Below are 25567 nucleotides of genomic sequence, written 5' to 3'. Positions count from 1 at the left end.
GTATGGTTAATTGTAAATTAAATGTGATGCAATCTGCCTCTGAGCCTGTGCGTGTGTCCTCGCCATCCTTATTGCTCTTTCAAAGTGACGCCTTGTGTAACTGAAATGTATTGAAACTTTGTTGCAGTGTTTCAGGGCGTTTTCACACCCGTAGTTCGTTTGCTTTGTTCCGATTCAGGGATTAATATGATACAATGTTGCAGTTGCCCCTTTGTTCGGTTTGTGTTCACACTGCAACATTTAACAGCGGACTAAATCTTGTAAACAAACGCCACGCGCGAGCAAACTGTTCTCTCATTGGTCCGATTGTTATGCGGCTATAAATAGGCTCTGTTGATTTTTTGTTTAAGGTGTGGGGGATTGGGGGTGCGTGAACCCGGTCGGGATGTAGAAGGGGGTGCGTGGCCTAAAAAGTTTGGGAACCGCTGCTCTAGGGATAAGAGGTTACAGGTGATGGATGGATGGAACATCCATCTTACCACCATTAACCAGTATAAGTATTAGTCTGGAAAACCACAACCCTAACCCTAGCTCTCCTAACTGATAGTTATTTTGTTCAGTATCTTACCTTTTGCAGTCACTGTAACCAGAAGTAGAAGGAAAGCGACCCTCAAACCAGACTTCATTTTCGCTGTATCTTTCCTCTCGCAGCAGCACAGTACTGCAGACGAGCTGTACCTGCAGACCGGACTCCTTTTAAAGAGCAGACTGGGTGTGGAGCTCTGACAGAGACCTTACGAAAGATATATTGCAAAAGACTTTTCTTAACGAACCTGACGAAAACAGATTAGTTCGAAACAAACAGAACAATTAGTGGTTAGGACTCTAATGACTTCTGTCCTTCACAGGAGGAGGAGCCTCCCTGTGGGCACTTTACACCTCTTGTGAAATGTGTTATGATTCATCATTATCATGTAATATTCAGTAATGTGCGTGTCATTCCATGTTATTCCAGTTTATCTGTTCATTATTTATTTCTATTTTAAGAACAACATTTTTTAATTCATATAGCACTTTTCCAAATCAATAAACATGAGCCAAACAATAATAACGTATGTAACTAAAACACTTAACTGAGTACATCCCATGTCCTTCAGGAGCAGCTAACTGTTAACTTATTTATTTAAGATGTAAGATACTTACACTTCAGTATCAGTATATGATGTTTTGTAATCGTGTATTGATTTTAAAAAAATAGATTTTTAATTGTTTAAATGAATATGTGTGATGAATGCAGATCCCAGTGTTCAGGTTGCATACAAACATGTAATCAGATGTTGTGCATATGGTGGTGTGGTCTTTATAATATGATAGTTTTCCTAGAATAAGATATTAAAAAATTGCAATTTATTGCCTTGCTAATCTGGCCGGTTGTGCTGTTAATGGTTCAGCTTTCTGCTGCCTGTGTGATTGATTCCTCAGCCTTTACTAACTGATATTACAGCTGTGTCTTTTGGACACACTGAACCACTGTGTCTGCCTCGTGTCTTTCTTACTCAATGAAACACGATAGTTCAAAGCATACTTTTGGAGATGTAAATAGAAATGAGAGGACAGTTGTGTTGCACTCGATATCACAAGGTGATATACTTCATTTTTTTAGGTAGTTGGAGTGTGGAGCTGAGACCTTGGCTGCGGTCCAATAGTCCAAAAAGTGACGTGCTAGTTTTTTCTCACAACAATTCTAACAATGCAATAGCCACAGAAAGGCTTGTTACAAAAAAAGACAACTGGTGCCCTGTAACAAAGGTCCCTGTTAAATTACAGTAAACTACTGGCAGCTAGAGCAGCATTCAACTGTAAATACAGTCAACTTACTGTAATCTACAACAACAGTTTAATACTGTCAAAATGATTACATTACTGTGCTGTATAGAAAAGCCATTATACTGTTATTTAAGTGTTCCAACTGTAATCTCCATGAACAGTTGTAATACTGTAAAATGTGATATTTACAGTATAACAGTGCTAGAAGCTGATGATTTCAAAATGTTACATTTCAAAATTTAAAAAAACCTGAAAATTGCTAGCATAGAAACAACTCAGACAAGGGATGGCCTTATAATATTAAGTTTTCATTAAAGTCAAACTCACAATTTTAAAGTGATTGCATTTTTTTTTCAAATACAATTAATAAAATTACCATTACTCATGCTGACCAGGTTCTTAATCTCCATGTCCTAGTCCATGTACCCTGAATTAAGTTTCCATTTTTTATACAAATTTCTATAACTCCCACGTCTGTAATGCATTACAAACATACTGTGGTGAAGCCTGACCGGAGTGGCTTCTGAAGTGGTAGGAGGCAGACATGAGAGACTTTGTTCCGATAACAAAAAGGTGTTTTATCTACAAAAGTGCCCTGCTACACGCGTAACCAAACATATATACAAGCAAAACAAACGTTTAACTTAGCTTAACTGAATAAAACTCAACTCATCATAAAGTAACATAATCACGTGCACACAGCTACACACTGATCTTCCTTTTCCCCCCCTGCTCAGTCAAAGTCATCTCCTTATATAGAGCCTCCTATCAGCAGGATTTAGTTCCTACCATGAGTGCAGGTGACACCAATTACTGACTCCACTAGTTAACAGACAAAAGCTATAACTTACAGCACCCCTTTAGGTAGCCAACAATTTGATATGGTTTACAATTTGCTATACACTCACAACAATGTAAAACAGATCACAACTAACCTACAAATCTACCTGTACATACTCTACTCCCCCCCCCCCCCCCCCCCCCCCATACTTGGTCTGACCCAATAACATCACGGATTAATAGAGGTGTATACAGGTGCTGGTCATATAATTAGAATATCATCAAAATTTTGCATTTCCTTTGGAAATCAGGGTCCCAGAGTCTGGAGGAAGAGAGGAGAGACACACAATCCACGTTGCTTGAGGTCCAGTGTAAAGTTTCCACAGTCAGTGATGGTTTGGGGTGCCATGTCATCTGCTGGTGTTGGTCCACTGTGTTTTCTGAGGTCCAAGGTCAACGCAGCTGTATACCAGGAAGTTTTAGAGCACTTCATGCTTCCTGCTGCTGACCAACTTTATGGAGATGCAGATTTCATTTTCCAACAGGACTTGGCACCTGCACACAGTGCCAAAGCAACCAGTACCTGGTTCAAGGACCATGGTATCCCTGTTCTTAATTGGCCAGCAAACTCGCCTGACCTTAACCCCATAGAAAATCTATGGGGTATTGTGAAGAGGATGATGCAAAATGCCAGACCCAACAATGCAGAAGAGCTGAAGGCCACTATCAGAGCAACCTGGGCTCTCATAACACCTGAGCAGTGCCACAGACTGATCGACTCCATGCCACGCCGCATTGCTGCAGTAATTCAGGCAAAAGGAGCCCCAACTAAGTATTGAGTGCTGTACATGCTCATACTTTTCATGTTCATACTTTTCAGTTGGCCAAGATTTCTAAAAATCCTTTCTTTGTATTGGTCTTAAGTAATATTCTAATTTTCTGAGATACTGAATTTGGGATTTTCCTTAGTTGTCAGTTATAATCATCAAAATGAAAAGAAATAAACATTTGAAATATATCAGTCTGTGTGTAATGAATGAATATAATAGACAAGTTTCACTTTTTGAATGGAATTAGTGAAATAAATCAACTTTTTGATGATATTCTAATTATATGACCAGCACCTGTATGTATAAATAGAGGAAATGGTTGGGTGCCTCCCCCTTTAGCCTTTGGAACACATGGTACTTCATGCACGGACCCACATCATATGTCGGACCTTTGATGTAACATAAATTATATCAGAATTAAGTTAACATCCTTTATGTTGAGTGCAAATGACCAAGCTAACTCCATCTAACTAAACTCAGCTTGTTGATTTGATTGCAAAGAAATTCAATCCTGTGGCTACGAAAATCAAATGACTCGACACGGTAACGTGGTTCGAAAGAAAGATAACAATATCAAATATGATCCTCTCAGCAGCTAAAGGAGAGTACGGTCCGCTAGCTAAAGTTAGCTGAAAGTGTGAACACCAAGTAATGTATCGGCAAAATAAAAATCTGTTAATACAAGGAAAATTCAACACAAAATGACAAAACTAGGTAAAGCAAACTTTGATTACATGCGAATTACCTTGTTAAGTAAATCTTAAATATAATCATGGGTCCATAATATTTAATGCCTATTTTTCTAATTTCTTTATCATGGGTTATGAACATTAAAAAATAATGTAGTATATGCAAGATTGGACAGTAGTTTGCTGTTGATCATTTTTTTCTCCCAAGGCATCAACATTTGGTATATTCAACTGTATTTAACTGTTTATATGAAGAACAGTACATTACTGTGTATAATTCCCGTTTTTTTCAGCGATTTGTGACGGTGTGGTTTAAAAATTGCACGCGTATTATTAGTAAAGAGCCGATGGTGTCTGGTCCCAAATGTCAACCGTAAAATGGCCTCACTCTATCGCCATGACAAATCACTCATGAGAGATATCCTCATATCCAACGGTACAAAACAACACGACTGTTATTCCACAGTGAAAATCTGCAATTACAAATTACATTAGGAGGAGATCGAGGAAGAATGTTCACTCTGTGAGGGTCTGGTGATAATATCAAAACTGGATGTAGTATATTAGGTGCTATTATTCAAAGACTATATATATTTTCACGTCTTGAACTTAAAATGCCCTTAAATGTATGATTAAACAGCTTCTGCTACAAGCAGAAGCATTGTGACCTTTAGGCTACACCAGTGGCGGGCCGTGCATTTTATACCTGGGCCTGCACTGCTGTCCTGCAGCTGAAACACAGCTACGGTTCTTATTTGTTTCGTGTCAAAATGAAGCCAACACCTATAGATAGAGTGCGTCTCCTCTCTGCTCTGACTGCAGCTGGGACTGCTGCGCCTCTGTGTGCTTTGGGGCGGCGGCGGTGTTCACGGCAGCTCCCGCTGCTCGTTCACGACAGTGCAGAACGTACGAGCTTTCACGAGTCAAAACACCACAACAGTCTCCAACAACATCAGAACAAGTCGTTAGATTTGTCAATAGTAGCTTTTGACAAAAAAAGTCGCCATGAGGGTTTGGAAAGTCACCAGGTTTAGCGAGAGAGTCGCCAAGTTGGCAACACTGTCACCTGCTAAATATGTCCCCAGAGCAACATTGGACGTAACAATGGTTCCTATCACATATAAAGCCAAACAAAAATCTTCATAAAAACAAGTTGTACAAATAATAATATATAAACAAGCATATTAAAGCTACTGCAGATGTAAAAACAAATGCATTTAACTTACCAGAGCTGCTGTTCACTATTTAAAGACAAAGTCCATCCTCCTTTCTTTGCTAATAAAGAGTGTAATCCCACGGTTGTTCAGTACATCCGTGCATTTTAGTTCCAGTAAGAAGTCCTTCTGGATTCATGGACGCCAGTGAAGACAGTCGAGCCTCCCCAGTTGTATTTCTTGAATAGGTTTTAATGCGTTTGAGGGCTGAAAATGTCCGCTTGACAGAGGCAGCAGATTTTGGGATTGTCACCGCCCAACATGTCACGCTAGCCCACTGACCAATCACGTATGGCTAGGCCAGCTAGCAGGCTCTGGCACATCAAAGAATACGCCCAACATGTCAAACTAAAGATCTGATTGGTTGAACATTATGACAATCAACAATATCGTCCCCATTCACTTAAACTACACATGGATTCACTTGTGAGTCTGCAGGCCTCTGGCCTCTGTTCTTACCTAGAGACACAGAGGTGAGATCTGATTGGATAAAAGCTCTACTTAAAACAAGCTGCACTGGAAGCAGAGCAACTGAGGAAGACAGTAGCTGTGCAATGAGAAAATAAGATAATGGGAACAAACCAGTTCAATCCATCACGGTTCCTCATGTCTGTGTGTCTCAGTTGAAATGGTGAGTTGTTCCGTCAGCCTATAATGCATAAATGGCTTCATACATAATTCAATTCACAGAAAACACAATTTGCGTAATGTGTTTTTTTGTCATTTTTAGTGGTCCTGTTATCATTGAAGTAATGTGAATAATTACAGAACGTGGCCGACTGCACTTGTAGGCTGTAGCCTTGTGCTGTCGGTGCGTTCCTCTAGTGAGGGTGTGGGCAGTGAGACTGGTGCCTGGTGGCCCGACGACCATTTTCTAATTCACAATAAAAATAAATTGATTCACAATGAGATTTTTTGTACTATTAATGTAAATAAGGTGCCAGACTGCATACAGAAAAAATCTAAATCGACTAATGGAGGCTGTTAATCAAAAAACTGTTTGTTTACTGTCATTTTGCAAAAGTGGCCCCCGAGCAAAGCAAGTTGAGGATCCTCTGGTGTTCGGCTAATAAAGCAACCCAGTCGCCAGAAAAACAATTTTTCAAGCATTGTACCTTTCTGCAAAGCACTGGATGAACCCTAAATATTTTTAATAAATGTTTCTTATCACGCTTGCAGAAACGCACAATGATATTTGGTTATCATTGTGAAACAATTTGTTGGGTTTAAGAAACAAAACTTGTTTATGGTTGGAAAAAAAGATCATGGTTTGTGTTTAAATATTAACATAACATCGTAACTAGACTAAATAAAATACTCATTTTTATAGCATGTACCTTTTTAAAAACGTTTGCGTAATATGATTTGTCACTTGCTCTGCATGAATGCAAACTGTCCACATTCCAACAAAAAAAAGTATTCAATATAATTATTTCCTTCTCTTTAGGAAATCCTGTAGCTTACATGGTTTTGACACATGACTCATGAATTATCACCTATTAGAATCTTTTATACAGTATTTATTTTTACAAGTAAGACATGACGCATAATAAATACTAATAAAAATGTTTTACATTTTGTACCACGAAAGAGTGTGTTAAATGAGGCAGTGGTTTAGACCACAACTTTAAGCCTACGTTACAATACAGTACAATGCATTCATGAAATGTAGAAGGAAGAAGAGAGGGTCCTAAAAGTAAGCTTTCTTGTCTTAACAGTTCATCTCAACCAACTTTTCCATCATGTGACGCCATTTTCCTGGAGGCGGAACCACGGACAGATAAATCCCTCGCAGGCGCTGAGTCGGACACTTTGACGTGAAGCACAGACGAAGTCGGAAGCATAATGTGGCTGCAGTCCGTGCTGCTGCCTCTCCTCAGGCTGTACCTATGCGGAATGAAAGTTCTCTTCTATCAGATGTTCAACAGATCTTTCACGCTACCAGGTAAAAATCAATGTATATGTTATTTAGCAAATGATATTATTTGAAGTTATAATCTCCCGGCATGCACATTATGTGCCGTTTCCATGCGGATCTCCGTTAGAAATGGGACTGTTTACATATATATGATCGGTATGATATCGCGTTAGTTCGTCATAATCTTCCAACAAAATAAATACTGATGAATCAAATCTAAAGAACGCGACTGTAGTGAAGAGAGATGCTGCCGGAGGGACCGTGGGGTTGTGTAAAGTGTCAATGTTTCTAACCGAGTTTGGCACCTTCACATTTTTAAAAAGTCTTAAAACAATAGTCAGGTATGAACATCGTGTTAACGTATTAGCTATATCAGAATAGCCAATGCATGACTGGAAACTAAGTCTGTCTGATATTGTATCTATAGATTTTTGCCGTTTTATGAAGTATTGAATGTGAGCTCGTTCATTAATACTTTAGCGTTTGAAACCTACTTAGACCTCAAAATGTAATAAACCTAATAGCCTAATAAATTAGACCAACAATGTAATAAAAATGCCGGAATGATACTGAAATAACATTTTACCGATTAATGTAAAAGTATGGTATAGAAAACGTATAATACTCTTAGTGTCATGGTAGTTTACTGAAACCAATCATATTTAACACTGATGTCATGTTTGGAAATGTACACTCTAGTCTTTTTAAGTTATCACAATATTGGTTTTATTCCATTTTCAATAATAATTGCAAATTGTGTTACATTTTTTTAGGAGATTATTACTACAAGACATAACAGAATAGTATTTATAGCCTACTATGAAGATATGTTTACCCTCATTGAGGTGATTGATTATTAATAGAATGTATATTTTATAAATATAGCTCTTGTATGCACACACATGAACTACTCAAACTGATGTTGAAAGCGGCGCTGTGTTCCACTGCGAGGTATCAGTACACCCTTTGTATGTGACAAACAAATACTACTTTAGTTTGTAAGACAAAGAGAGGATTGTGTCTCCAGACAGCATGAGGCGGGTTGGACCTGAGCTTTACACACTTCTAATCTCACAGAGACTGCAGGCTATTTATCAGCTAGTAAGAGGATTTCCTAAATTCTAGTTATTTATATGGAATTTCCCAAACTGTGACTAAAAGGTAAAGTCTGACTGGCTCGTGATTTTTTGCAAAAATTCCAGTTTTGCAGCTGCCCTCTTTTTATTCATTTTTTCCTTTCTTTATTTTGTTGGTTTGGACATCAGTGCTGTTTAAGGCGACTACGTGTTTTCCCCTCCATTTTGAAATGTGCCCTTAATCTGTGTTTGTATCCAGTGACTCATTCCAGGCTGTCGGCACTGACCTGATCTCTGAAATGATGAAGACTGGTTCTTTGCTTGCACCCAGGCCTGTGTTTTAATGCCAGCTAGTGGTGACCAAATACTGAATTGTGTTGAATGAAAATCCTTCAGATAACTGGTGTTGAATTATGTTTTATTATCACTTAATTACAATGAACTAATAACGGGCTAATACACTTAAAATGTGGTCGAGAGAGCTCTTATTAAAAACACCATTTGAATACACTCTGTTGCCAGTTTATTAGGTACAGCTAGCTAAAGCGTGTGCAGTCTAATACCACAGTCCTGCAAGAATTCCTCCCTTCATGAAGGTTATAATCTGTTAGTCATCCTGTGTCTATTCAACTGTATGATCATGTTGGGTCATATGTGTAAAAACAATTAGAAACGGCACTATAATTACTATTGTATTACAATTGAATACCTCTTAAACAATGTCAATAAAAACGGAACATTATAAACTTCATGAAGGTAGAATGTATTGCAGAACTCTTTATGATTTTTCACTGTGATCTAGTTTGTTGTGAGCATTGCTGACTGATTTTCAAAATCCCATCTCAGCGTAGCTTCACAAATTGCTCGACTGTTTTTTTTTTAACCACATCCTTCAAATGTGTATTTCACTATTCTTGTTAGGTGCTCAATAAGTGAAGGAACCGATGGAGGGTAAAAGTTCAGGACCTTCATGCTCTGGCCCCAAACTGGTGTCGCACCCGCGGGCAAAAAGCAAAGTCTGGAAATACTTTGGCTTTGACACGGATGCAAATGGCTTCATATTGCACTGGAAACGGATATACTGTCGCGTGTGTATGAGTCAAATCGCTTACTCCGGAAACACCTCCAATCTTATGTACCACCTTGAGAAGAACCACCCCGTAGAATTCAACGCATATGTGAGGAGCAACACGGATCAGATGCGCGAGGCGTTTGCCATGGCGTTCTCCAGGATAAAGACCGAGCCTTCGCTTGTACCTGTTCAGCAACCGTCCCAGGACACAAACCTAAAGCCGAGTTTAGATGATGAAAACAGGCGACACAGTGATCTAACAATAGCCGTCATCAACTTCATCTGTGAGGGGCTGTACCCTGTATCTGTAGTTGAAGAGCCTACTTTCAAGACCTTGTTGAGTACCGTCGATCCTGGGTACTCTCTACCGAGCAAAAGTGACGTGGCCGTTAAAATGCTCCCTCAGATGTACTGCCGTACCCGGGACATGGTCTTCTGCGAGCTTGCTGGGGTTGTGAACTGTGGCGTGACCACTGACCTTTGGCAAAGCCAAACCCAGAAAAGGACCTACATTTCGCTCTCTATGCATTCAGTTAACTACAGTAGTACTATGGGCTTCTCTATGATCAACAGGTGTCTTAAAACCTTCGAAGTGCAAGAGGACAACACAGCTGAGAACATCACCAGAGCGATGTACGAGGCGTTCGTTGAGTGGGGGATAACTCACAAAGTCAGCGGTGCCACCACAAACAGTTCAGTTGACGTTGTCAAAGCATGCTCGCTCCTAGACCTCTCCGTGGAAATGCCTTGCCTCGGACACACCATCAACCGTGCGGTGGACGAAGCCTTCCAGTTGCCGCGAGTCGACAGCTTTTTGGGATGTTGCCGAAAACTGGTCGACTATTTTCAAGAACCGACGCTGTATCTGCTGAAGGAGAAACAGAAGCAGCATGGCCTCCCACAGTGTGCACTCATCGCAGACAGGCCCAGGTCTTGGTTGGCCACGTTGGCAATGTTGCAAAGACTGGAGGAGCAACAAATTGCTATAACTGCGACACTTGGAGAGAGTTCCAGCAGTCATCATTTCAGCTTTGAAGGCACTCACTGGGCTTTGTTGTATGACTTGATTGAAATCCTTCAGCCTTTTAAAGTTGTGGCGAACATGATCACTTCTTGTAGGTACCCAACCATCAGCATGGTTCGGCCCGTGCTTCATATGCTGCTGAACACCACCCTCAAGGTCAAGGACGGGGACCTCAAAGAGATCAGCATGACCAAAGAGATCATCTCAAAGGTCCTATCCAGCACCTACTCACAGGATACACCGCCGTCGCAAGACATAGCAACGTTCCTCAACGTTGCTACATTTTTGGACCCTCGGTACAAGAAGTTGCCCTTCCTGTCCACTCAGGAGCGCTCCAAAGTTGAGAGTACCATCATAGAGGAGGCGAAAGCGATCCTGGAGAAGCAGATTGCAGAGCGACCGTGCCTAGATGATTTCTCCTTGGACTCTGATGAGCCACCGAGCAAAAAGCCTGCGCCTTTAAGAGAACCTGCCAGGAGTTCAACCCAAGACAACCCTTTGGCTGCCATATTTTGTCAGTTCGATACAGACCAGAGCCAGGAGGAGCTGCATGCACAGGTGTTGGAGGAGCTGAGCAACTACAAAGCACAAAGAGTCCTCGGTCTGAATGAAGACCCTTTATTCTGGTGGTCGAGTCATGCGCCCTTGTTCCCCGCCCTCCCTAAGGTGCTCCAGAAGTACTGGTGTGTTCCTGCCACCAGTGTGCCGTGTCACCGGCTGTTCGGCTCCTCTGGGACTGCTCTGTGTGGGAAAAGGAACCGCATAGCTCCAGCTTTAGTAGATCAGCAGATCTTCTTGTACGAGAACTCGAGAAGCTACTATGAGCCTGAACCCTGTGAGGGGGATTTGGACAACGTTTAGGAGAGCCTTTTGAGTGACTCTGCGCTTAAAATAAGCAAAAAGTTAAAGAATTGTGATGACTTTATTCCTTGTAATGGAACTGTTGTAGCAGTAATTACCTTTTTTTTTTTTTTTCTTTTTTTTTTTCAAGAGTTTTTACCTATATTGTCTTACATAGTCCTTTTTAAAATTAATTCCAGAGAACTTGTTGTACTTTGTTAAAAAATGAGATTGAAATCAATCTTCTCAGGAAAGAAAAACTTCAAACTGGAAGGAGTTTATTAAAGCCTATAAATCAACTCTACAAATCACTTTTTTTTTTATTTTGCCATCGCATTAATCAGAGGAAATCCTTAAACTGCTACAGTCATCACATCTGTTCAGTAGATGGTATAAACCAAATGTTTATGGATATTTCAGCATTAACAATGGATGGGTTTTATGTCTTGCTGTGCAGAACACTGGCACATGTGATTATGATGTAAAAGCAATCTATGAAAGTAAAGGTTTTTGTCTTCAACATTTTACTGACTGTTTGACTTTTTTATTGTAACATTGGTGCATTTTTATGAATACACTCACAATTATTCATCTTTCACAGGGGCAACGTATTTTAAATTATATGAATTGATTCTTGAATAATTACAGATTAGACGTTCCTGTCCTGACATAGTTTATGTAACACTACCTGTTCTTCACACAAACATTGAATCATATTGAGTCCTAAAAACATCTGCAAATGAAGGATTGGATAATGTTGTCATGTGATCCGCTCTCTCCTACACAGTCATGCCCAAGCAGAATGGAAGGGTTGCCGTTGTGACGGGGGGAACCAGAGGAATGGGTTATGAGACAGCGAGGCACCTGGCACGCCTCGGCATGCATGTTGTCATAGGTAGGGTGGATTATTCCAAATACCTCTTGAGTGTGAAAGATCCACCAGGATCGGCCACCTTTTACATTTCAGTCAAACGTGATGTTGTCAAAATGTTTCATAAATACAGCCTAGCTTGATACATGACAGCTAATCATTTTCAGAAAGAATGAATAATTAGTAGCGACATGAGCTTTAGCCAGTCCGGTTGAGATGCAGTAGATATCTGCTGGACATCCGCCTACCAAGTCTCTCTGATCTCCATCATCTCCAGCTGGAAACGAGAGGGAGGAGGGAGCAGCGGCCGTCGGCAGGATCCAAGAGGAAGGCGTCGAGGGGAAAGGTAATCATCTGTCTGTCTCTGGTCACATGTCATTTAAGACAAAAGAAAAGAACTCTTTCAATAGTCTGGTATAGAATGTGAGCTGAGAGACTAGTGGAGCCTTCAAACCAAAGCTGCCAGTTGATACAAAATGTTCTGTATTCAAATATACATACAAGACTTTGGCTGTATGAAGTCATTTGTCGTCTGAATAATTTTTTTCTTTAAATTAGCCATCTCTGAAAAAGTTCCCAATCCTTTTTTTGATATTCATAATCAATATTAGCTTTTATATTTCCCTAAAAACTGATGTTGATGTGACAAAGATCTGGAGAAGGCAGCTGCTGCTGCAAAGGTTGCTCCATCTGTGTGCAGGTTACGGGGTAAACATCTGGATGTTAGGTCTTGATCTACTGTTACAGCTGTGTATGTTACAGAGCCGCCCGTCAGCGAGGACCATTTCTCCAGCTGAAATCATAAGCAATAAAACTCACTGTTGCTCAGTTGAATACACACCTCTGCTTGTGCTACTGTCACACTACATGTCAACATGTCCTATATCACTATTGTATATATTTCAGTTGTTCTATCCTGTGACCGCAGTGGTCTCATTCCACTCCCTTTAGTCAGGTTAGCTAATGGTGAAGTCTTTAAAGCAACAGAATTGAGAATCTAAAGGAAATGAATCTACCGTTTATCACGTAATTGTTTATTTTAGATTTTAAAGATGTGTAATACCGCATGACCTGCTCCAAACAAATAGGTTCAGCATTTCACCTCCACGACTGGGTCCATGCAATCCAAATGATTTATTCGACATACGATACTATGATGTTTTTATGACTTTTTTCAACATGTTTTACTTTTTTGTCATACTATACTGTCTTTTTATGACTTTTTCCAAAATACTATACTATGACTTTTTTTTGTACTTTTTTAACATAATATAAATGAATATGAAATAAGTCCAGGAAATGCCATTGAAGGGTTTATTTGGTTGAAGTCATTTGTTCTGGTTTGTGCTTAACATAAAACTGAGGATTTCATGAATCTAACCTATTTCCTCTCATTTTGAAAATCAATTCTAGAATACTAAACTTGTACAAAGTCAGCGTCGGACATACACGAGGGCAAAACTGCCCCTAAGAAATATAATTTTGCCCCTGATATCACTAGGAGAGGGGCAAAAAATGCCCCCATAATTTCCTCTAATAATAATGATAATTTAATGAACTTGTCAAAAACATCGTAGCCTATATGACCCGGTCCAGTTGCCATAGAATGTTTTTGATTTTCGCCTTGACTGATGTGTGCGTGAAGAACCGAACGTTCTAAACAAATAAATAAATGAGCGCTTCTTAATCAGACCTGTGACTGCGAGACTGCGGTCAACTCAGCAGACACTTACATGTTAGTGCACCTATATGCTGACATTCACGGTAAACTCATACGGCACAGATCGGGAGCGAGTAAGGACTTTGAAAGTTAGCGGAAAGATTAACGTGAGACAACATCCGGTTTCTTCAGATGAACATCCGGTTTTCAGAATAAGATGCCAGCAAAGTATACATATTGCATAATGGGAATTAGATTAAATTAATTATATTCGCATTAAGTATAAAACATGCTACCTGCATCTCGTGAGTTAAAGGGAAAATACACCTAAATTGTGCGTAAAGTGTCTCTATTCTTTGATTTGAGGGTTGCTGGAAATGAATAATACCTGACTGACAGTCAATTAAGATATTTTACTAAGTAAAAACTCTGAACTGAATTTGTACTTCAAATGGCACATTTAAAAAAAGTTAAGGTGCTATAAAAATGTTTTTCTCAAAAATTCCACACAATGACTGATGCATATGTTCAGGACAGAAATGGGTAATATCACAATATTTGAGGTGCTACAAAAATATCTTTCTCAATAATTCCATACAATGACTGATGTATATGTAATCAAGGCATCGTTGACTTAATAGTTGTTTAAAAAATGTAATAATAAATTACCACAAAGAAATAAGAAAAAGTGAAATTGATTGTCTGATTTATGTTTGTTTTTTGTTCAAAAAAATCTAAGAAAACACTTTGAATCTGTAGACTACTGCCTAATAGTCTTATTATTGCCATTTGATGACAATTGCTCATATACTGTAAGCCTAAATAAGTATATTTATTATTTTGAACAAAGGTTAAATGTTATTTCACAAGTTTCAAAAAGTGCCCCCAATTTGTTTTTAAATGCCCCTGGATTTCAGTCAGTGGGGGCAAAAATTGCCCCCTAAAAAATATGTAAATTTCCTACCCTGTACAAAGTGCTCTGCTCTGGGCCCGAGGCCTGAGGAGTGCTGATGAAAGCGGCTTTAAATGGGACTCATGGAAGCAGCCAGCTGTTCATAGACTGATTAAAGTGAAGCAGAGTTCCTTACATTATAAAATCTTGACATGAATGACATGCGTGAAGCTGCTAAGAACTAAAACCAGGATTTAGGGGAACACATTCTAGGTTCAAAGCCGTTTAACTTATATTCTTTTTAAATTGTCCCGTGTGCATCTCGATATGCTTTGTAAGCTCTTCAGTCTCTTTCAGCTCTGTGGTTTGGTCTCCAGCCCACATACTCTATAAAATGATTGATTGAAGATGAGGATTTTGATTTGAAGACGCCAAATCCAGTTTTTGTAAATGGAATTCAATGAAATGGTAGAGACGTGATGCTATTTTGTGCTCCATACTTCTGTACTTTCATCTCAGGGTGCAAAATACAAGTTTGGGAGCATTTTGATTGCTAAAACTACTTTATCGATTAAGAATATCTCAGTATTGTGATCACAGCTTGTTCTGCTGCCCCAAGTAAAACCAAATCAATGAGTGCAGCGTTACATTCAGAAGAAAGATGTTTTCACACTCTATGACATGTCTTATATGTTGAATTCTTTATTTGTTGGTTCCAGCACTTCATGCTTATATTAATATTTCAATCTTAATCTTAAAACCGTTTAAACGGGTCCTCTGTGTTTACCTAACGTGGCTGCTTTTCTGTTCACAGTGGAGTTCGTCTTCTTAGACCTGACCTCACTCAAATCAGTGCGGCAGTTTGCTCAGGCGTTCAAAGACCGAGGTCTCCCGCTCCATGTTCTGGTTAACAACGGTAAGCTGCGGTAAATGCATGAAAGAGAAGATCATACGCACAGACACACTGCGTACACTAAGAGCATATCTGTGTCCGTGCAGCTGGAACCATGATGGTTCCTGAGAGACAGACGGAGGACGGCTTTGAGTTCCACTTCACGCTCAACTACCTCGGCCACTTCCTGCTGACTAACCTGCTGCTGGGCACGCTGAAGAGGTCGGGGCGACAGGGCTGCTGCTCCAGAATCATCAACATGTCCTCCGCTACACACTACGCAGGCATCGTGCACATGGATGACTTGAACAGGAGGTGAATGCCTGATGCTGATGATTCTGAGGGTTCTAAATTGCGAGCATAAATAGGATTGAGGAATTGCCTCCACACAGATCTAAAGATGGCGTTGGCTGAGCCGGCAGCTTGCAGCTAACAGTGTTTACCAGGAGGGTGGGCGTTACAAGAGACAACGCAGTCAGTCAGTGCGTGGTTGAAATCGGAATCAAAAACCGGTTTATTGCCAAGTATGTTTGCACATACAAGGAATTTGGCGTGGTGATTGGTGCGGGGCAATAAACACAGCGCAATAGTAAAAGATATTTTCAAGAGATTTAGAACTGAACACAAATGCTCGCAGCACATCACGCCCTCAGATTAGTCCTACTGATGATTTTAGTGATCCTCTGACTTTCCATCTAGTTATAGTTTACTGCTAAATTAGTAGATGGTAGCATGCTAACGCACCGGCGTGGTGCACTGTCACCTCACAGCATGCAGGTAGTGGGTTCGATCCCCGGTCAGGACCTCTCTGTGTGGAGTTTGACGGGAACAGCCAAAAGCAGAAGACGCTAACACACCAAACTATGATCATATATAACATGATAAACATTACATTTGTTAATATGTCATTGTGAGCATGAGGCTGATATTAGCATTTAACCCCACGGAGCTGCTAGCCCAAATCCAAATAATGAAACTATTTTACAGTCTTGGCTATGATATGATGCTACATTCTGCCGTCTGCAGTATTCCCTTACTGTGGTAAAGAAGAAGGATCAGTCCGTGTGCAGACGTCGGACATCTGTCATCTGTGTTCTGCTGTTGTTGCAGTTATTGCTTTTTTAATGACAATATTGCCTCATAGATAGCACAAAGAAGAATACAGAGCAGTCCTTTCAGTGGCATCGCCTCATCTCAGGAAGTGTGCGTGTGTGTGTGTGTGTGTGTGTGTGTGTGTGTGTGTGTGTGTGTGTGGAGACAATCTGAAGAGAGACGGGCTGGTTTAGGTATTCAAGTAGATGAACAGTTGTCTATGTATCTGGCAAAACCTGTGATATTGTTGCAGAAAAGCTAACCAAATACAAAGAAAACTAATTGTACATATGTTAAAAAAACCTGCATAAGAATCCTTAAACAAGTAACAGAGATTAAGTAATTAAGGATTATTTTAGAGTCTCCGATACATTTTAAGTCATGCAAAGAAGATTAAGGCCAGCCTTAGCTGTTTTAAAATGCTAGCCATATTTTTCTAAACTCAATGCTATTTTTACATCTGTCCTTTGGTTTGGCTGCCTGGTCTCAGGCCAGCCAGCCTGTAATTAAATCTATAGAGTGTCTTACCAATTGGTCCTTGAAAATCTTGGAGAATATGATACCATCAGTGCCACATTTTAAGTAAATACAAGATTTCAAAGTTTTGTAAGCTTTATTGATTTTCATCATGTAAAGCTTGAGTTTGAATGTGTAAGTGGACTTGGTCTTTAGCTCCTCAGCCTTTCTGCAAATACTTGAAGAGATTACAGAGCTGCAGCAAATCCACTGGAGCAGCTTCAAGTGGTAACTGGAAGGTTCCATTCTGCAACACATCGTTTGCTCTAACAGCTTTTTCTGTGAACTTTAAATTCGCTTTGAAGCGAGCTACCAAATCCTGGTTAATACAGCAACAAACCTGTACGCATGTCTAGCTTTTAGATATAATTGTTTAATGTGTGCATTGTTGTATCTCTTCTTCAAGAGCCTTCAAACCAACATAGTCAACTCACAGCTCCGAACCATAACCACTGTTGGAGCTCAGTGTGTGAAGCTGACAAAGACTCTGATAGCATCCCTCTCCCCCGCTCTAGGATCTGCTACAGCTCCCACGGTGCTTATTCCCAAAGCAAACTGGCTCTGGTCCTCTTCACCTACTACCTGCAGGAGCAGCTTACGGCCGGCGGCTTCCCGGTGACCGTCAACGCCGTGGACCCCGGCATGGTGGACACGGCGCTGTACGACAACCTGTGGAGCCTCGCGCAGGCGCTGAAGAGACCCGTGGCCAAGATGCTGTTCAGGGTACGTCTTCAGTCTGGCCAGATCAGTGTGTTGCTGAGACAAAGAAAGGTCTCTGTAAAGGGGCGGGGCAGTGGTGAAACCCACCTGACACAGAAACAGGAAACTGTTTCTGAAACGACCGTGTTCTGAAAGAATACATGTTGGGTTTTTTCTCCGGTCCCTGTGAAAGTAGTCTCGACAAAAGCAGAGCAGTTTCAGGATTTAATTTCCTGTTCATTCGTTAATGGATAGAAAATATCAGTGCCATCAACTACATTTCACCGTAATGATTTCCTGTCTCATCCTATGCTCCTCCAGTGGTTTATATTCCATTGCCTCAGACATTTGTAAGTGGTTCTGTAATATTGACTCTCATTCAACATGAGAGGGATGTGAGAGAACAAATGGCATTGGAGAATGGTGACGATATGTTCTCAACTTATATAATCATTTGGTGGCAGTGTTAATGCAAATGACCAAATCTTATAAATACCTCCTCATGTTCATCAACTAAACTTCCATTGTTTCTCTTGCATGCTCTTCTCAGACTCCAGCAGAGGGAGCGTCCATATCCATCTATGCCGCAGCTGCCTCTGAGATGGAGGGCGTGGGGGCCTGTTACCTGTATAACAGCCACAAGACTCAGTCCTCCGACAGCTCCTACGACTCCGAGCTACAAGCCGAGCTGTGGAAGAAGAGCTGTGAGCTGGTGGACCTTCAGATATAGTTCCACATCCTCCAGAGTCACAAGTCTTACCGAACCGCTGCCTGACTTCATATAGTGTCCCAACACTCAAACATCTAGACTTCCAGGCCGTCCACGTCTGCTGACACAGATGGTTTTAGAGCTACAGCTTAAAAAAAAAAAAATATCAATATAACTGAAACAACATGAAAACTGTTGATAATTTATTAAATTCAAACTTGAAAATGGCAAACCTCTTCTGTTTATAGAGACTAAACCACACTTTGATATGTTAATATCTTGCTCCCATATAGAGCAGCGTTGCTGTGTTAAATATCCACAGACAGTCAGAGCACATGAAATTCCTACAGGCCTTAGTGTTGCCTATTGAAGCCGACAGATGATTTCCATATTTGTGATTTAATGTGACGTGTGAGTTTGTAAGTTGTATAGAATCAGTATTCAATCACAACATAGAATCTGGGACTAATTTAAACATCGAGTCTACTGAAAAGTGAGTTTTCACACATTTTAATTTATCTCTATGCCAAACATAATTAATTATTGAATGTACCTTATTGCTGAAAGGAAACACGGTAGACGTTCCAGTTGCAATCTGCAACTTCACTTAAAGATGCCGTCAGATCCTACACACCGGCCCTTTAAGTGGATTCAGTTTTAGGGTATAAATATTCCATTTGTATACCACAAAGTGCACTTTTTTTGCCTTAATGAAAATTTATTTTTACATTCATATATTGAATTAGCATTTATAGTGCAATATCATTTCACATATTTAACTCAAAGAGTCCCCACATGCTGATAGCTTTAGTTGACGATCCAAGATGTCAACTTGGATCCATCTTATTATATTTTATTTGAGTGCATTTCATAATTCACAGTGACCAGTTGTTTTAACAAATTCTTGCAAATTGCTTTTTAATGGAAGTCTATAACTATATGTGATACGTTTTCAAAGATTACATGAATGTAAATCGTCGTCCCGGATCATGGTGTCGTCTTACTTTCTATAAGTATAAAAAAAGTTCATGTTGATATATTTATGTTTATGATCCTGGGCCTGAACTCTTCTCTGTTTAATGTTCTGGATACATTTCAGTGTGTCAGCATCAAAAACTGTATTCCAATCAAACTGATTATACTGCGCACAAATGGTTTACCACGATCACTGTGAATTATGCCTTTATTCCAGATTGTACTAATTTATAGTCATGTGAGTTTACAGTTATTATATTAACAGATTAAGATGTGCCACCGATTCACAATGTGTTAATAAACACTAATTAACAAATTGCTTCGTATGAATGAATTTTACATGTATACAATTAGTATATGAATAAAAATTGTCAAATCAGACAAGCCTTTATGAATATGCAATAATGCACTTTTATTGATTTAATCAGTAAGAACATCAAACATGCACAACCTTAGAATGGCCCCTTAACCCAGGAAACATTTACCATTCTTTAACATAAGGTTTGTGTTATAATGTGCAAATACAAATCTAAGAGCTGATTTTGTTCAAATGTGCAAAGATGTAACAAAATAGATCAAAGGAAATGATAGTCATATAATGCAATTATGTACATATTTGAATTTGTACAAAAAATGACAATATATCAGGCTTATTTTTATCACGATATTTTTGTGCCGAGTGTGACATTTTGCTAATAAGCCAAGATACAGGCCCTGCCAATGTATCAATCCGGTTCTACTGGAGAAAACGGTCATCAGCAATTTTCAGTGTGCAGTTAAAGGATATGACATCATATGAACAGTACTGTATCAGTACTGTTAAACGTGTGCTTACACAGAAAGAGGCTGGCTGGCATAATAACAGAGACACTGATTCCTCATCTCTGTCCTAACACACCATCAGTGGATATATATTCCTGTTAAGTAACCCATTCATATACGTCAGTGCTGTGCAGCGCACTAACCAGGGGATTGATCCACTTTCTTGGATTTAGCCCGCTCCAGGTGGCTTTAGTATTTTCAGAGGAGGTCTGTAACTTTGTTTTAACCTCAAATGTTGGTGAAACGAGTCACAAACATTTAGGGTTAAATGTAGTGAGTGGACCGAAGTCATACGGGGGCATTTCACTCGAGGTAAAACAGAGCTGAGGGTAAAAAATGTTTTTTTCAGTACATCATTGTACATCATTGTATGCTGGTACCGTTGGTATCCCTGTAAACCATTTCCTGTACTGTATTAGTACTGATCTCACCCAAAGAAATATGTCTTGGGTCTGGACTTAAAGAAACCTCTCCCTGACCCCTCCTGCTCCTCCGTGTCTCGGAACGTGGCGCTGTGGACAATCTGCGATGTCCTCAAGCGCAGCTTCTGCAGTCTGGGCTTCATCCTGCTGAGTGAGGACTTCCTCCTGACGACTTTCTGTCTGGGTGGAACCTCGCCGTCCACGGAGTCCCAGTCGTTGGGGTTGAGGAGTCTGAGGGGCTTCAGGTTGGACTGGAGAGCCTTGGAGAACCTCCAGCGGCCTCCTTCCCTGAGGTCTGCGTTCTTTGAGTCAGCACGCTCGTACGCTCCTATTATGTCCCGCATGTCTACACTCACGTTGTCAGTGAGGTACTGGCAGGCCTTCCTCCCGCTGTAGTCTCGGATCTCCACATCGGCGTCGTAGGCCCCCACCAGGAGCTTCACCACCTCCATGTGGTTGTGCATGGCAGCCACGTGCAGGGGCGTGTAGCCGCTGTTGGATCGGACATCGGCGCTGATGGGGACGTCGTGCTGCTTGGCAAAGTTGATGAGCAGCGCCATCAGCTCGGGCTTGCCTCGCTTGGCCGCCCAGTGCAAGCAGGTGAAACCGGTGACGAAGTCCTTCCTCAGGACGAGGCTCGGATCCGTGGCGAGGAGGGGGCACAAGCTGCCCCACTCCCCGTCCGAGGCGCACATCATCCACTCGTGTTCCAGCGGGTCCAGAGTGACGGCGGTCCTGTCGTCGTCCGGGTCGGAGGAGACCAGGGAAGCCGAGTCGCCATCATTCCTGTAGGACAGGTACACTGATGCATGGTGATGTATCACCATGCTCCGCCTCACCTGGGGGGAGCTGTTCATTACCTCGATTAAGTGTTTACGACTGCCTTTGGGGCTGCCGAGTCCTTCGCTCCCAAACAGACTGCGTGTATCCAACTGCCCTTCATCCTCCGCCTCTTCGTCTGACTCCGGCTGTCTGGAGGGAACTTGCCGTTGGGATCCTTTTGAGCTCCTGGTCCCCACGTTAATGTGTTCTACTTCATTCAGGCCTTCTGCTGAAAGAGACTCCGTCTCAACCGGTCCGTCTCTGGGGCCGAGTCCAACACTACCTGTGTCTACCTGTCCTGTAGGACCGGTTTGTACAGGCCCCAGCAGGATGAACATAGATCCCTCTGCAGGAACAGGCGAAGCTTTAGTCACTGAAATTTCTGGTATTTCAGGCTCGTTTACAACCTGCTTCTTCTTGGAGTCCCTCCTCTCTCGTTTGAAGCTTTCTCTGTTTCCCATCTCACCCGAGCGGCTGTCTACTTCCTCAACTGCACAAACAAACTCGCCACACTCACTCGTGTCGTCCGTTTGCTCTGTAAAAATATTCGCAGTGTTGAAATCATGCGGAACTCTCACCTGGCGCTCACTTCCGTAACCTGCGCCAGGTGGCTGCGCCTCACCTCCTGCGGCGCGAGGCTGGGCTGGGAGCTCCGCTGCGTCACTGCCACGAGCCCGACGGCTGTCTGAACCTGCAGGATAACGGAGTTCCTCTCGAGACGTTACCGGCTCGGTTTCTGTCCCGTCGCTAACACTCCAGGTCAGCTGCTCCTTCTCTGAACCGCGAAACATTTTCTTCAGGCGGACATATTTCACTTCACTCTCAGTCTTTACAAAAGCAATGTTGTCCACGTACTTTTTAAATGTCTCACGGACAGCAGCTTTCTTCTCCGGCTCCTCCGGGAATACGACCTTAAAATGCGCAATTAAATCCTTGTTTTTCACTTTGCCCCCTTTCTCCTTTAGAAAGGCGAGAATTGCCTCTTGAGTACACTCGGACGCCATTGTAAACTACTAATTTGAATAACCGTCAAAGCAGCAAAACATCGCGTAAACATGCGTTCCTGTCGTACCGTCCCATACCGACAAAATCAAACGAGTTATCATTCGGCGCAGAAATGAATGAAGTAGTACCGCTAACTGTGCCACGTGAGGTCGAGCTTTTCACTGCGTTCTATTTCTAGCGTTCTTCGCCTCCTAGCAACCGAGTGCAGGAAACGGACACTTGCAGACCGTACCATTTGTTCTGTAGAGGGGGGTGATGCTTAAAACCTATGGTTAAAACCCGTTAAAAACGTCATTCGTGTTTCTATGAACTGCCAAACATACTTTCATTACGTGCACTTTTAAACGTGATGACGTTTGAAATGAAATAAAACATTTTAACATTGAGTTTTCTCCCTTCTGAATTAAAACCTTTTGGACCCTAGCCCTATTTTTAGGCCTCTGCTCAAAAATTGCATTACCCAAAAGACTCCACATCTGTAACTACAAGGCCTATTTTATTAATTTTGATTGTATAATACAGGTTAGGTTAGATGTGTTGATATGTGTAAATATTGTGTATATGTTACTGGTTAATAGTGACTGAAGATGGCACACAGCTCAAATTGAAAAAGTTTAAGGTTCGGCTGAAAAAAAAGCACCTGTATCAAAATATTTACTTGAAATAATGCAGATTCTTGCCTAAAAATACGCCACAGTCATAGCACAACGTGCTTTACAGTCTCTACAACAGATTGTACTTCGATTGAGTGAAGCAGGCCAGCAAGCCACGGTCTGAGTCAAGCCAAATTCTCATTTTTGGAACCAGCTGTTGCGCTGCTCTATTCTAATTTTATATACTATATAACTATATATTAACTATATATTCACTTGTCTTATCACTAAGAGTGTTCAATACATCCTAATAAAGCAGTTTGGAATCATTTTGAGACATTTTGAGACAGTAGAGTGGACGTGTATTTAAACCATAGATTTGTTATATTTACCTGTCTTTGTTAATTGTGTTAATGATACAGATGTATTTAATGTAGGTTATTTAATCTGATATTTGATGTTGATGGTTAATTTGCAACCTAGTTGTATACATCATGTATTTACTTGTTATTTTTATGTAATAGAAAAGTGAGCATGTGTAGTTCATGAAGCAATAAATAATGACAATTGAAAAATAAAGAGACATTTGGTTCATTCTTTTCAAACACTAAGCCTAATTTACGTACTTCATTGATTTAATTGTCACACTTAAATCCTGAATTGACTGGTGAAACAGAAGAAGTTAAAAGGCCAAGATGAGAAGATATAATGTTGGTCAAATACTGTGGTCCAAATAAAATTACTTCAGTTTTATTGCCATTGAGATATAGAAAGTTTGACTCTAGAATATTCAAAAAATTCCTAATCCCTCTGACTGCTGGCGGCACCCTCTGGCACCCTGTGGCACTCTCTGGCACCTTGCGGCACCCTGTGGCACTCTCTGGCACCTTGCGGCACCCTGTGGCACTCTCTGGCACCTTGCGGCACCCTGTGGCACTCTCTGGCACTCTCTGGCACTCTCTGGCACCCCCTGGCACCTTCTGGCAGCTTGTGGCACCTACTGACATACATAAGCAGAGGAAGAGTGAAGATATTTTCAGACATGTATTTTTGGATTGGACATTTTATGAGTTTTAATTTTAAATTAAAATTTTTTATATATATACTTTTAAATGATAATAAAACGGATGATTTATTTTCATTATTTTAGCCGATTGTTGTAAATGACTATAAAAGTAATAATTTGGAAAGAGTGTATTATGTTCCCTTTTGTTGCAAAACCAGCAAAATCATACTTAAAGAAAATGATTGAGAAACAAAAAAGTACAACGTACTTACTATAAGGATGCATACAGAGAACGGGTGGCTCCGGTGACTCAACTAAAATCATAAAACTGATTTACGGAAGCTGACCTGTTGTAACAACAATGTGTGTTCTCAGGAAATGTCTCAGAAATGTGGCTCCGCCCCCTTAGCTCCGCAGCTTCTTGACGGGTGCCGAACTAGTACAGCTCGCCTGCCACAGCTGACGCTTGCCGCTGAGTGCCACAGAGTGCCACAGAGAGTGCCGCTGAAGTGCCACAGAGTGCCGCTGAGTGCCGCTGAGTGCCACAGAGTGCCAGTGCCACAAGAAGGATCTCGCTGTCTCTCCCATACAGAGAGCATAGTTGGTCGATTTATGGCCAAAATTGTGGTAAATCTTCTAGATATCTTCCAGATATGATTTTAGTTCATGTATAATTGTGTTTGCAGTGTTTAAAATGGCTGGTATGATGATGTTGCTCGGACTTTTTTCGTTAATTCGGTATGTAATGTGTGTGGAGAATTAATTATATTTGTTTATGAAAAGTGCTTTCTACGACACGCTGAATGCTACACTTTTCTAAAAGTGATCCCGTGGGGGGCTCTCGGGTCCAAAAGGTGGTACTCAAGGGCAATGCCAGTTTTGCGTTGATGCGTGACGCTGCCTGTTTGTGAACAGACCAAGTTGTTAGTTGAAGAAATCAACTTAGAGTGGACGTGTGATTATGAATAACTATGAAACAAGTTTTATTCTGAATGAGTCATGTGTCAACAGTAGGCTATGGGAAAACATGAACTGGTTGCTGTGTTGCCCAACAGGACTAAACAAGTCTGGCACAGCACCGGCCTGAGTCAGCCAGGCTTCAAATTAAATATATAAGGTGTTTGAGTAGGCTTATAGTTAAACAATGATATTTTTAAAAGGTATAATGTGTAGTATTTTCCTGTGTGTCTGTATCTACAGAGACCCTGAACTCTGCTTCTACTTTCTTTTATCTTTGCTGTGTTCTCTTTGCTGTGTTTGCTGAGTGGCAGCGAAGAGACTTTGGACTCTTTTTTTTAACTCCAAAATGTTCCACTTTTCACTACATTTTTCAACCCTTTGGGACTGCTTCCATCTACTGGAGATGCCAACGTTTCAAAAA

The 25567-nt window shown here is 40.9% G+C and overlaps 3 protein-coding genes across 4 annotated transcripts; 2 read left to right on the top strand and 1 right to left on the bottom strand.

Moving 5' to 3' along the window:
* The first annotated feature begins 7091 nt into the window (after positions 1–7091).
* LOC142952703 (E3 SUMO-protein ligase ZBED1-like) lies at positions 7092–11730 on the top strand. 2 transcript variants are annotated; one of them, XM_076094585.1, is made up of 3 exons: positions 7092–7225; positions 8534–8630; positions 9196–11730. In XM_076094585.1, exon 3 carries the CDS (start codon positions 9219–9221, stop codon positions 11229–11231), a length of 2013 nt encoding a protein of 670 aa, XP_075950700.1. In that variant the 5' UTR covers positions 7092–7225; positions 8534–8630; positions 9196–9218; the 3' UTR covers positions 11232–11730. The 2 variants fall into 2 exon arrangements, with proteins under 2 accessions (XP_075950700.1, XP_075950701.1); XM_076094586.1 differs by lacking the exon at positions 8534–8630 and having other exon boundaries at positions 7094–7225.
* dhrsx (dehydrogenase/reductase (SDR family) X-linked) lies at positions 7110–19873 on the top strand. Its single transcript, XM_076094587.1, has 7 exons — positions 7110–7225; positions 11998–12105; positions 12359–12427; positions 15448–15549; positions 15633–15840; positions 17649–17856; positions 18383–19873. Exons 1-7 carry the CDS (start codon positions 7126–7128, stop codon positions 18560–18562), a joined length of 975 nt encoding a protein of 324 aa, XP_075950702.1. The 5' UTR covers positions 7110–7125; the 3' UTR covers positions 18563–19873.
* Positions 19874–19938: 65 nt separating this feature from the next.
* Positions 19939–22586, bottom strand: LOC142953016 (ankyrin repeat domain-containing protein SOWAHA-like). The gene has a single exon (XM_076095075.1). The coding sequence runs from the start codon at positions 22584–22586 to the stop codon at positions 20766–20768; it is 1821 nt and encodes a 606-aa protein (XP_075951190.1). The 3' UTR covers positions 19939–20765.
* Positions 22587–25567: the final 2981 nt, after the last annotated feature.

The sequence above is a fragment of the Anarhichas minor genome, unplaced genomic scaffold, assembly GCF_050575085.1.
Source record: "Anarhichas minor isolate MPS153535 unplaced genomic scaffold, ASM5057508v1 ptg000018l, whole genome shotgun sequence".
Classification (NCBI taxonomy): Eukaryota; Metazoa; Chordata; class Actinopteri; order Perciformes; family Anarhichadidae; genus Anarhichas; species Anarhichas minor.
The sequence above is the reverse complement of the archived record's forward strand: the minus strand, read 5'-3'. Positions and strand labels throughout refer to the sequence as shown.